This window comes from Manis pentadactyla, chromosome 15 (genome assembly GCF_030020395.1).
Source record: "Manis pentadactyla isolate mManPen7 chromosome 15, mManPen7.hap1, whole genome shotgun sequence".
Classification (NCBI taxonomy): domain Eukaryota; kingdom Metazoa; phylum Chordata; class Mammalia; order Pholidota; family Manidae; genus Manis; species Manis pentadactyla.
In genome coordinates, this window is record NC_080033.1 from 5,113,386 (window position 1) to 5,125,795 (window position 12,410).

General features: G+C 53.9%; 1 protein-coding gene across 1 annotated transcript; it reads left to right on the forward strand.

The window, feature by feature from the left end:
• Positions 1-1,831: 1,831 nt before the first annotated feature.
• Positions 1,832-6,012, forward strand: LOC130681109 (natural cytotoxicity triggering receptor 1-like). Its single transcript, XM_057493304.1, is given in 8 exon segments — positions 1,832-1,846; positions 1,997-2,060; positions 2,141-2,176; positions 2,366-2,650; positions 3,742-3,873; positions 3,876-4,019; positions 4,253-4,300; positions 5,171-6,012. Coding segments are annotated over 8 exon segments (915 nt in total). The 3' UTR covers positions 5,362-6,012.
• The last annotated feature ends 6,398 nt before the right edge of the window (positions 6,013-12,410 follow it).

Here is a 12,410-nt window from a genome sequence, read left to right on the forward strand (position 1 = left end):
TCTGGCGGGACAAGATGAGCAGATGGACTCCGGGAGGCGGGGAGGCCACGCGCCCTCTCGGCCCAGGGGCATTGCTCTCACCTCCAGGTGGGCTTGTCCCACATCTTCTCCCTGCCTCCCGCTCAGGCCGAGTGCAATCAAAAACCGCAGATGGGTATATGCCTAGTGAGATAAGGCAGGCAGAAAGGCAAATACCATACGATGACACTCACAGGTGGAATCTATGAACAGAACAGCAGGAGACTCGGAGACACTGAGAAGTGACCGGAGGCTCACATGGGGGAGGGGTTGGGATGGGTGCGCGGAACAGGTGAAGGCGATGATAAAGGGGCTCAAAATCTCAATCATACTATAAATTAGTCACAAGGATAAAAGTATGGCATAGAGAATATAGTCAATAGCTCTGTAGCATCTTTGTATGTTGACAGATAGTAACTAGACTAGTTGGGTTGAGATTTAATTATGCACATAACTGTCCACTGTGTTGTACACTGAAAACCAATACAGTCTTTTGAATCAAGTACACTTCAATAAAAAGAAAAACCATAGCGTTCAGCCAGGTTTCTCACTGGCGTGCTCTGTGTCTGCTCTCTCTGTATGTGGTCGACATGGAAACTGACGGGTGGCCCTGAGTTGTCACCCACTTCCTGCACACTGTCTTTCCTGTAAGTCTTTCCAGGCTAAAGTCTCCAAATCACACAAGACAGAGAGTCAGCTGGAGAAGCCCCCAACTTCATGCCCGTTGAGCCCTATACTGGACACCCCCAGTAGGAGGACAAGACAGCAACAGTCCGGTGGGTGGCCCTGTCCACAAGGGAGCTGCGCACCGGATCTGAGGTCAGAGCCTGCCTCGGGGTTTGCTGTCCACGCTCTCCTCTTGACCGAGAGGGAGCGATCCACTGCAGCTTGTCCTCCTCAGGGGGGCTTCTGAGCACGGCGTCACACACACGAGGATGAAGCCTCCCCTCAAAATATTGTAAAGACATTCTGGTGGAGTCTCGAGACAGGCAGACTGGATGGCTGTTGGCCGGCTGGAGAAGGGGCATTCTGGCATTTGGAGCTGAGGACTGAAGGCAAAAGAAAAGAACGGAATGAAAAAGCTGTTGTTTGCAATCACATGACTGAATCCAGAGGACACGAGGCCAAAGAAAATAGGCCAGACACGCAAAGACAAATAATACTGGTTTCACTTACACGAGGGTGAAACTGTTCTATATTTTGATTAAGGTGTTGGTCACAGGACTATATGCATTTATCAAAACTCATATAACTGGACACCAAAGGAGTAAATTTTATTGTATATAAATAAGAAAGTAAATGGAGAATGTTTGACAACATCCAGAAATAAGAACAAAAGAAAATAGATTGGGGACGGAGATTTTTTTCATGGGATGTGAGGCAGAATATAAATTGACATACGTTTCATTTTCACAAACTGTTTAAACCCTTTAAAACAGAAGAACAATGGGCACATTTTGAGTTTTAAAATATATTAAAATATCTGAGATTTTAATATTTAATGTCTGCTTTATAACAGACTAAAGGAGTGTGCTTAGGTAAGAAATAGAACATTTCTGTTTAAAAGCAGCGTTCTGTTGAAACGCGACAAATCTCTTCCATTCTGATGAAGCCAGTTACCTTATCCAAACCTACACACATGGTACACAGGAAAACCAAGGTCAACCTCAGTTTTTTGGTGATTCTAAGGTTTTTGCTTTGTACCCTGCCCTATGCCTTCCCTGCACATAATGTCCACATTTCAAAAAGTGGACCCAGAAATGAGTTTCAGGTGAGGCAGACCATTGTCCGCAGACCTGGTTGGGCCCCGGATATGACCGGCTGTGCGGTGAGAAGCATGTCCTTTCCTGGTGCCCCACGGTCAGAGGTGGAGGGGAGAGCTGCGACTCGTGAAAAGCCCCATGGTCACAGGTGCTAGTTTCAGCCCCCACATCCTGTGCCTCCTGGTCGCTGTGTGCCGCCGGCTGCTCCACGTCAGCTGGGCAGGACCTGCGCCAGGATCTGTGCCGTGCCTTCTGCTCTGGCTGCCCTGCTCTGCCTCGGTGAGGTCTCGCGTGGAAGGGAGACGGAACCCAGGGGTCTGGGTGGGCGAGACAGCGAAGCTCACTAGCCTGTCTTCCAGGGCTGTATCTGAGCCAGAGGATCAGCAGGCAGACACGTGAGCCCCTCCCTCGAAGCCCCAGAGTCACTCCTGGGGGTTCAGGTTCAAGATCCTCCCGGGAGCAACAGCTGGGGGCCAGGCCAGGGCTCCGGCTTCTGGGATCCGGTTAGGGCGTGGGGCCAGTTGCTGGGCAGAGGTGGGCGGGGGGGACTTTGTCTGCAACCCCAGGCTCTGATTCCCTTCCAGAGACTCTCTGGAAACCCGTCATCTGGGCCCAACCCAATTTCATGGTTCTGAAGGGAAGGCCAGTGACCATCTGGTGCCAGGGCGCTCGCGGCGCCGTTGAGTACCAGTTGTATTTCGAGGGATGCCTTGTGGCCTTGGAGAGACAGAAACCACCTGGAGTGATGATCAAAGTGAAGTTCTCCCTCTCGGCCATGACCTCCCTCACTGCGGGGCAGTACAGCTGCTCGTACCGAAGTGGGGAGCTGTGGGCCGAGTCTAGTGACCCCCTGGATCTGGTGGTAACAGGTAAACGCCCCGTTCTGCAGCCGTAGAGTCATCTCAGCCTGAATCCAGGGCAGCGTCACTGCTTGCTAGGCCCCTCCGGGCCCCTCCAAGCCCCACGCAGAGACTGAGTAACCCGTGATGACCTGTGGGGTCTCCTACTGACTGCTGTCTGTGTCCTAGGGGCCTAGTGACTTAGGGCAGGTTCTCCTGGTAAGAGGTCGAAGTGGATGTTTCTGTGCAGGGGGCTCCTGGGGCATGTCCTCAAAGACAGCCCCTGAGGAGGGCGAGGGCAGCGGGCCGGGCAGAGGGCGCAGGCGGACTGCGGTGCTGTGTCCCAGAGACCCCAGCCCAGCACGTGTGGAGCTCCAGGCCTGGGACGGCCCTTCAGGGGAGTCTCAAAATGAGGCTGGGGGCTCTGGGCCTTCCAACTTCAACCAGTGATTAGATGAGAACCCCTCCTACAGAGCCATTTGCTAAAGGACGGACACTGTGGGATTCCACTTTGATGGCGTCCCTGGAATAGTCAGCTGCGTAGGGACAGAAGGTAGAATAGCGCTGGCCAGGGGCTGGGACAGGGCGGGCACTGGTTAATGGGACAGGGTTTCGGTTTTGCAAGACAAGAAGAAGGCTTACAGGTGGTGGTGGTGGTGGCTGAGCATCGGTGTGAATGTGCTAGACACCTCTCGGTGGTGCACTTAAAAATGGTTAAGGTGGCACATTTCGTGTTACCTGTATTCTACAGCAATTGAAAACAGTAACAATTTTTAAAAACGCAGGTGGCTGCTGCACCCCGATGTTGGATGCAGTGGGTCTGGGGTGGAGTCTGGGAATCCTCGTTCCTAACACGCTCCCAGGCAACACTGACAATGCTGCCCCAGGAACCCGACTCTAAGGACCACTGACGGGGAGCAGTTCACCCCAAACACCCCTGGCCTGGAAGCTCCTCGGTCTTGACGGGGGAGAGCACGGAGCATGTGTCCATGACCATGGCAGCCAGGAAAGAGAAGAGACCGGGATTCTGGGGAGCGACATCGGGTCTCGTGGACGAGGGGATGGGAGATATTGCAGAAGGACACAGACGCCCCTTACCCACCGGCCACCTTCCCCCACAGAAATGTATGACACCCCCACGCTCTCAGTCCATCCTGGGCCGCAGGTGGTCTCAGGAGAGAGTGTGACCTTCTACTGCCATCTAGAGACTGCGACCAGCACCTCCTTCCTGCTCAAGGAGGGCCGACCCGGCCACCACAGCGCAGACACAGGAGTGGCCAGGTGGCATTCTTCCTGGGCCTCGTGAGCACGGCCCACAGAGGGACGTACAGATGCTTCGGTTCCTACAACAGCCACGCCTAGTCTTTCCCCAGTGAGCCTGTGAGGCTCCTGGTCACAGGTGAGGAAACCCCCCGTGCTCTCCGTGTCCTTCTGGGACCCCCAGCAGCGCCGAGGACGGCAGCGGAGGGGCAGGTGCAAGAGGAGGACAGGAGGGGACATCCCGCCGCCCGCATCCTCCCCTCCCCTGGGGACAGGAGCAGCAGGCGGTCCACAGGACATGCCACAGGGCCGCGCGGGGGAGGAAGCCCAGAGAAAGCCCAAACCCTTGCTCTCCCTTGTCCCCATTGCCAGGAGATGCTGGGGACAGCAGCCTTGCGCCCACAGAGCTCACCTCTTCTGGTGAGTGACAGTGACTTCTAGCCTGGGGGGAGGAACCGAACCCCCAGGGGCCCTGCGAACGTGCTGTCCCCTCGGGATACCCACTGAGCGCACAGCATGGGCCGCAAGCTGCGGCTCTGTCGGCCCGGCAGACAAGCAGCCCTGCCTCTGGGGCCCGTGTGGCCCAGCAGAAGGCAGACCGTGAGTCCAGGTCAGGATAACGGAACCGATTGCATAGCACGCGAAGAGGCGATGATATGGGAAAAAGGCAGAACAGGGATAAGGTGACTGGGAGGGCAGGGGGCAAGGGTCGTCTGAACTGGCTTCACAGAGAAGGGGGCATCAGAGCAAATATCTGACGGAGTTGAGGGCGTCAGTCCCGTGGCCAGCTGGAGAAAGGAGTTTCCAGAAAGAGGGACTGGTCAGTGCCTATGCCCTAAGGCGGAGGGATGGCCAGCCTCATGAAAGAACAGCAAAGTGGGTCTGGAAATGACGTCAGGGAGGTGATGGTGGGCACCGGCCAGCTCGTTTAGGGCCTGTAGCCGCCCGATGGAGCCCCCAGGACCTGGGATGTGGGGTGGGGACCTCGAAAAGCTGTAGGATGTGGGGGGTGGGGGGCTGTAGCCCAGGGAAGGGGAGGCTGGGATGGAAGAGGCCGACGCCAGCTTTCTTCCTCACGTCTTCACGCTCCTCACCATCTGCAGACTTGGGGGACCCGCCCTCGTTAACCACGGAGGCAGGATTCCAGCAAGGAGAGTGGGTGGCCGGCCTCCCAGGGAGGAGCTGGGCAGGAGCGGGTCAGAGGGCAGCAAGGGCACGGTGAGTGAGGCGCCCTGCCACTCACCCTGTCGTGGGTCCCTGCCAGCACGCACTCTGCTCTTCTGACCCCAGACCTTGCCCTCTGGAATCACACGGCCCAGAATCTCCTGCGGATTGGCCTGGCTTTCCTGGTCCTGATGGCTCTCGGGGGCCTCCTGGCTGAAGACTGGCTTTGCAGGAAGAGGGCTAGAGAGGAAGCCAACACCGCTTCCAGCCGGGAAGGCAGGAGAAGGTTCAGAACACGAAGACTCCTGAACGAATGACGGGAGACGTGGTGGCCCCGAGTAGAGCTGAGAGCTGATGGTGACCTTGGGTGGTGACCTTGGGCTGTGTGAGCTCTGTACTGAGCCCTCGGAGGAGGGAGCCACTGCTGGACACTGGGACAGATGCGTGGGGGCTGGCGAAGCATGCTGGAGCGGGCAGGAGAGAGGGTGCTAAATTTCTTCTGCAGACAGATCCCATCATCTCTGCTAGAGTCTGTGTGTTTTTGTGCCTTCTTACTGCAAACCAAAGTTTCAACCCCTCTGGTCTCCCCTGAAATCACCTCCTTCATTAACATCGTGGCCACGGGAATATTGCCTTCCTACTGGGGTCCTTATTCCTATGTATTCTGTCTTTTCTCTGCAACATGTCATTCAAAATGTTTAGCAACCCTTACAGAATAGGCTCTTAGCACATGGAACAGGAGCCAGAGAGGCAACCTCCAGGTCATGGAGATGCAGGCTGCAGACAAGAAAACTGATGCACAGCTACGGCAGCCTGTCCCCGCCGGATCTCAGCCACGAGCCGACCCCCTACCCTATGCCACCCCAAGATTCTGTCTGCTTCGCTTCTTCATCCACACCTTGCCTCGTTCTTCGTGTCTCCAAGTACATATCATCTCCTCCAAAAAAGTTTCCAGTTTGACTTACGAGTCCACGTTCATACCCCTGGAGCGCCTGCCATTTCTCTCTAGCAGGTACTTGAACTCCAGCACGGCATTCGTGTCCGTTTTCCTGTCTCTGCCAGGCGCTCACGTGCATTAAATCACGGCGGATCTGATGGCCGTGTCCCAGCTCCCGCGGCTGAGAGAGCTCTCAGGAAAGGTACGTTGACTCAGCGGGTATATAAACAGGGCCAGAGCACAGCTTAGGACTCGAGGCTCCCGACGATGGTCCTTGCAATGCCGTCGGGCACCGTGAGCTCTGTGCTCCTGAGAATTCCTACGTGATCGGCCCTTGAATATACCCATTACATGGGCCCCTCCCACCCGCCCCAGTGTTCCGACCCCTCACCCAGGTCAAATCCATTCTCTAAATCTGAGTTTTCTGTTAAATATCAGAGAACATGCATTCCAGCCTCAAAGGGATAACATGGATATTTGATGATATAAAGAACACCGAGTAAGCAGCACAGGGCTCTGACAGAAGCTGCTCCCTGCCTCCTAGCATGTGCAATTCGCCTGGAATTCCTACCATCTGTAGTGTAAAGCTGTACATCAGTTTTCTTGTCTACAGGGGATTCCTTGTCCTATAGGGGACTGAAAATCCCACCAATTATTACCTCATTACCAGTGGCCCCAGTCCTGAATTTTCTTCCTTCTGTTCTTCCTCCAGGTGTTCTGAGATTCAGGAATTTCAAAGTTTATATCAAATTACAGTTCCCATCCCAATATAAGATGGACTTGCGTGGAGCGTCGTGGCATTCCAGGTTTTCCATATCCTAACTTCCTGCAAGAGATCTAGAGTCTCACGGGCAAAGTGTGTAAGGTAGAGGGGCCTTGGTGTCCAGATACAGAAGCAGGGGCCTGGCCTGGGCAAAGGGGCCCCCTCAGAGGATGGGAGGCGCCTCTGCCTCTGGGGTCCTTCTCTCCTCCTCACCAAGGTCAGTCTTGCAGAACTGGTCCACAGGACGAGGCCAAATGGACAGGCGCCGCGTTCCTCTTTTTGAAATACTGAACACGGCTTATATTCCAGACAGCAAGATGAAGCATGGGGAGCGGAGACGTGGGGGAGGGAGGGAGGGAGTTGGTCAGGTTGGTAGTGATGTTGTGGATGAACCATGAGAGGTGCAGAGGGCACATCTGGGGCAGAGTCAGGGACACAAACAAGGGGTCCATCTTCCCAAAATGAGAAGCATTTTCCATTTTGTAACTGACATACAGCACTGTGTAAGTTTAAGATGTACACCTGCTGATGGGACGCGCTGGCACACCGCAGCACCGCTGCCGCCTTGGCACGAGCCCACCAGCACCGCCATCCTGTGAGATGATTAGCGTTCCTTTTCTTGGGGCGGGAACAGTTAAGATCTCGCCCCTCAGCAGTCATGCAGCATTGTTGTTCATAACACAGTGCTGTTGACAATCACAATGAGGTGCATGAGGTCTAATTTATTTAATTACAAATTCATTTACTAGTTGTAAGTTTGTGCCCTGAAACCACATCTCCCCATTCCCCCTCCTGAGCCCCTGGGAAACATGGGTGCCCCTCTGTTTCTGTGTGTCCGCGTGTAAGTGAGGTCACGCGGTATTTCTTGTCCGCCTTATCTCACCTGGCAGTGGCCTCCAGGCCCATCCACGTTGCCACGGATGGCAGCATCTCCTTCTTTCTCACGACTGAACGATGTTACATTGTGCATATATGTTGAAGCATTTTGGCAAAGCGGGCCCACCCACGGCGGGTCCAGCCTGGCTCCCTTCCTCTCAAGGTGCTGGACTGGAGAATGTGTCTCTGCAGGTCGATACCACAGCACCCCAGTTCCACGGGGACGAGGGAAGGTGGCGTCTCCCTCCCCTACTCAGCCCTGCTGCCCTTCCTTCTGTGCTCGTCGCCCTGGGTTCTTCCCTATTCCCAGTGGCAGCAGAAAGACGGGACCTCAAGTCTGCCCTCCCTGGTTTCTTCATCTCGTTTTGCACAACACACCTACCGCAGAGCCAGGAGGCAGGGGAAGGACCAGACCGAGCCTGCGCCCCTGTGACAAGACACGTCCCTGCTGTTTCCACCTTCATTTGCCGACAGGATAGGATGGAGGGAGGCTCCTTACAGCCTTGCAATGAGCAGTGATGCTGCGCTGGGCATTTAACCATGTGCCTCCCAGCCCCAGGTGCGGGCCAGGAGCTCAGCCTCAGAACACGGCCCTCCTGTGGGAGAAAGCCCACCCCTTCTGCTCTCCTGGCCTGGGCCCTGAGCGCCGACCCCCCGAGGCATCGCCCACACCGGCTCTTTGCTCCCCGGAGGCTCACTCCTTAACCACAGGTTTCTCACCCCGGGCTTCCTCTGAAGCTGTTTTTGGGATAAACGCAAACTAGCTTCCTGGAACACGCAGTGGACCTTCTCAGACCTCCTCTGAGGTCGGTTCCTCTGTTGGTTGTACCCGACCACTTCCTCCAAGACACGGGCACGCCACGGGCTCCCCAGCGGCAGTCAGGAGCTGTCAGGAGACTCACCTCTCTTTGGACACAAGTCTGGATCAATCTCATCTAATTCCATGGCTTCGGTTTCTCTAAGCTGGGCGCCCACATCTGTTTCTCTGAACCCCTAATTATTTTTTCCTGGCTGTTCAGGTTATGTTACCAGCTTCGTCCAACCAACCTGGACCAAAGCTGTTCCTCTAACTCGGCACAACCCCAAGCGCGCTCATGGCCACCCTGCTCTCTTCCCTATTCTGCCTGCTGGAAAGGCGAGTCACACACATCAGACATGTAGCGGCCACAGGCCCCTGGCTCGGAGTCCTGGAATCAGAATGAGCTGGAGAAGGGCTGGCAAGTGTTTTGGGGGGCAAAAGAGTATCAAGCCCTGAGTCCCCCAGGATTTGGGTCTTAGCCATCCTCTACTAAGACTTTTCATAAGGGAAGTGAGTTGATAACCCCAATATGTGTTCCCAACCACCTTGTGCTCAACAAGGAGCCCCCTTCCATGCCCAGAAGAGAAGCCCTGGCGACTGGTGAGGTCAGCCCCAAACTCACCACTTTCCCCCTTTTCCAGGCTCAGTGTGGCCCTTCACCTTCTCTCTGAGACTCACCAAGGCTCAGCAGGGTGGCAAGAGGAGATGTGAGTCTGCAGCCCTTGAGGCCCTCAGGCCCCTGCAGAGCTGAGGGTGGGCAGGGGGAGCTGCAGGCTGCGGCGTGGGGCCACCCGACACCTCCAGGCTGAGGTTCTCCACACCTGCTCTCTGGCAGGGGAGAGAGTAGGAAAAATAGCCTCCTCCTCGGGTCTTTGTTTACCCTGCATGGAGCGAGAGGGAGGGCACAGCATCCTGAAGACGTGGATCAGACAGGAGGCCTCACCTGCTCTCCACCTGTGGCTGGTTTTCAACCTCCGGACGCTGGACTGTTTGCTGCACGGCTGCCACGTGTTGTGGGGTGTCTTGCAGCACCCCGGACTGCGCACTAGAAGCTAGTAGCACAACCACTTCTGGCCCCAAGTCCCTGGGGCTGTCACCTCCACAGAGGCGGAGAGCAGCCGTGCGCATGTGGGCGGGGTGGCGTCCTCTGCAACTAGATGGGGGTGACAGTGGCACCGTCTCTTAAATGTACAAAAGCCCACTGGATTGTATGCGGTGAAATGATGAAAATGGTAAACTGGATGTTATGTGTAAAAAAAAAATGTCTCTAGACATTTGCCTCGTGTCCCCTGGGGGCCAAATCGCACCCCGGCCAGGCCCATTGCCCCTTCTGTTGATGGATCGCCTGGAGCGTTTCTCGATTTCAGCACTTCTGAGATTTTGAGCCAGACTCGTCCTTTGCTGTGGAGCTGTCCCCTGCCTCCTAACAGGTTAGTCACTTCCCTGGGCTCCACCCGTTAGGTGTCGGGAGAGCCCCTCCTCCAGTTGTGACAATAAAAATATCTCCAAACATTGCCCAGTGTCCATGGGACACTGACCCACAGTGTCCTAACCTCTATGCTGGTTTGCCCCACAAGCCCACAAGACCCTAATTTCTGCACAAAGGGAGCTTCAGCACAAGCTGTGGGCTCTACTGTCTGATGAACACTGGATTCAAGTCTTGCTCTGCTTCTTAGGGGCTGTGTCACATCAGGCCACTGAGTCCTGTGTTTCCTTACTTATAAATAGATAAGAGGACAACATGATCTTGGGGAGTGGGGAGGCACATAGGGGTCTCTTACAAGTTTCAATTAAATGGGTTTAAAATACCCAGCCTCCAACAGAGGGTCTGATCCAGATATTCCCCATCAGGGTCTCCCTCCACCGTGTTTGTATCTGTTTTGTTTTAACATAAATCTTACCCATGAGCTTTGTCTCCCCAGTGAAAGCCCAAATTTTGACTCAGCCCCGCCCCTAGCAGCTTGATTCCTCCTCCTGACCCACATTCAATCCCCCCACCACACACACCCCTGAAATCTGCACCTGTCCAGGTCCTGCTAAGTTGCTATCAGCTGAGTGTAACCCCAAGCACAGCAGCAACCTTGAGCATTTGAGCCTATTTATCTTAACAAGGGCCTGAAATGGTCAAAGAAACTGGCTCCTTCCAGGCACCACTGAGCAGCTGTGTTAAGCCACACCCCTTCCACACTGGAGTTAAGAATTCTGCGTTCATTTGTGGCCTCTATCTCCCCGTTGACTAGTTCTCTTTCAGCTAACTGATGGGATGTTTACCTCACAAAATGTGGCCCAGTGACCAAAATGTGAACTAGAGTACAAGACACAGAAGATAAAACAACATTGCACAGAGTTCGGAAGAGAGACAGTATATAAAGACACAAAGGCTGGACTTTTTCCCCCTAAATTCTGAGTCCCTACCACCAGAAAAAATAGGAAATAAAAAATCGGAAACAAAGGGAAAAGAACTTCACACCTCAAACATCAGGCCTCAGGGAAGAGAATCTCTCGACAACAGCCAGAACGAAAGGAACGGAATGACCCCCAGACACAGCAGCCGGACCAGCAGCAACAGTGAGGGCAGGCGGGGGGGCACCTCCACTGTCCACCGCAGAGCGTGCAGTCGTTAAGGATACGATTTTAGAAAGCTATTTTTCATCTCACCTAAAAATTGACAATCTGGGGCTTTTTTATAGTTACACCGGGCAAAACCTGTGGGGAGAAAACCTCACTGAGACAAAACGCTATCCTGACCCCAGTTCCACCTAAGCAGCTAAGCACAGGCTGTGGTTCCTGTGACTGGGGCTGGATGGCGCCCCGGGTCAGTGTTCCGAGGAGCAATCCTGTCAGCTACCCGTACATCCGGTGGGAAAATTAAGTGAGGCTTTAAGTATAGACTCACTTCTGTCAGAGCCTGGGAATCCGTGCTAAGTGGTTGTCTTGCCAATGGGTTTCAGCCCCGGGCAAGTTCGCTATGGAGCCCATGTGACCAAAGAAATTGACAGCAAAACGTTCTTTGGGGGTGAAAGCGGTTTATTACCTGGCTTGTTCCCCCGGCAGTAGGTCGAGCACTAGCATCACTGCCTCCTTCTCTGGGCCGAGCCCTCTGTGTAGCGCAATAATACCATATTGCCTAAAGGTGAGGAAGTGGTAGCCTAGCAACAGGCCAGTTACATCATCAGGTGGTTTAAGTTCAGTGAGGATCCTGGCCATAGGAACCCCAACTTCCCCACAGTGGTGGTTATGGATTATTTTTTAAAGAAAGTTCTAGAGCAGTTCTGATGCCTTTTCTGTGAATTACTGGCCATAGGTTGTGCATAATTTCGGAAGAGGCTGTGTTTTCCAGGGCAGTGGATTACATACAGACACACACAGACACAACCAGTGAAAGTTTAAAGAGAACTCTTACATGATCAGATCTGTGCTGCGTAAGTAACAGGATAGATTAGAACAGGGCTCAGCAAACTACAGCCCATCGGTCAGACATCGTCTGTTGCTATAAATGACATTTCATATGTTCATTTATGTGTTGTCTCTAGCTGTTTTCATGCTACAACAGCAAAGTTGAGTCACTTTGCCGGTGACCGGATGGCCTGCAAAATCTAAAATACCAGCTCTCTTTATAGAAATACCAGGCCCTTTATAGAAAGCATTTACCAACTCCTGGGTTAGAGGATCACAAAATGGGTTAAAGAAGCCACAAACCACAGTGATCATGTAGATTATCAGACAGCCATTAAATTAGGCCAGGAAATACCTGAGGTGGGGTCAAAAAATAGAAGAAACAACATAGTCACCTGTGAATTCTGTAATATTTTTCCTGGACTAAGTACGCCCAGAGTGGAGTTCACGTGACATCACGGGAACCTTAGTAAGGCCAGCTCCGGGCAGCGAGCTGTGCCTTTGCTGCCCTTATGTCCTGGGAGAGAGAACAGACACCTTGACATCAAGTGGGTGTGCAGCTTGAGCAGAAGTGACTGTACTCCAGACAAAAGCA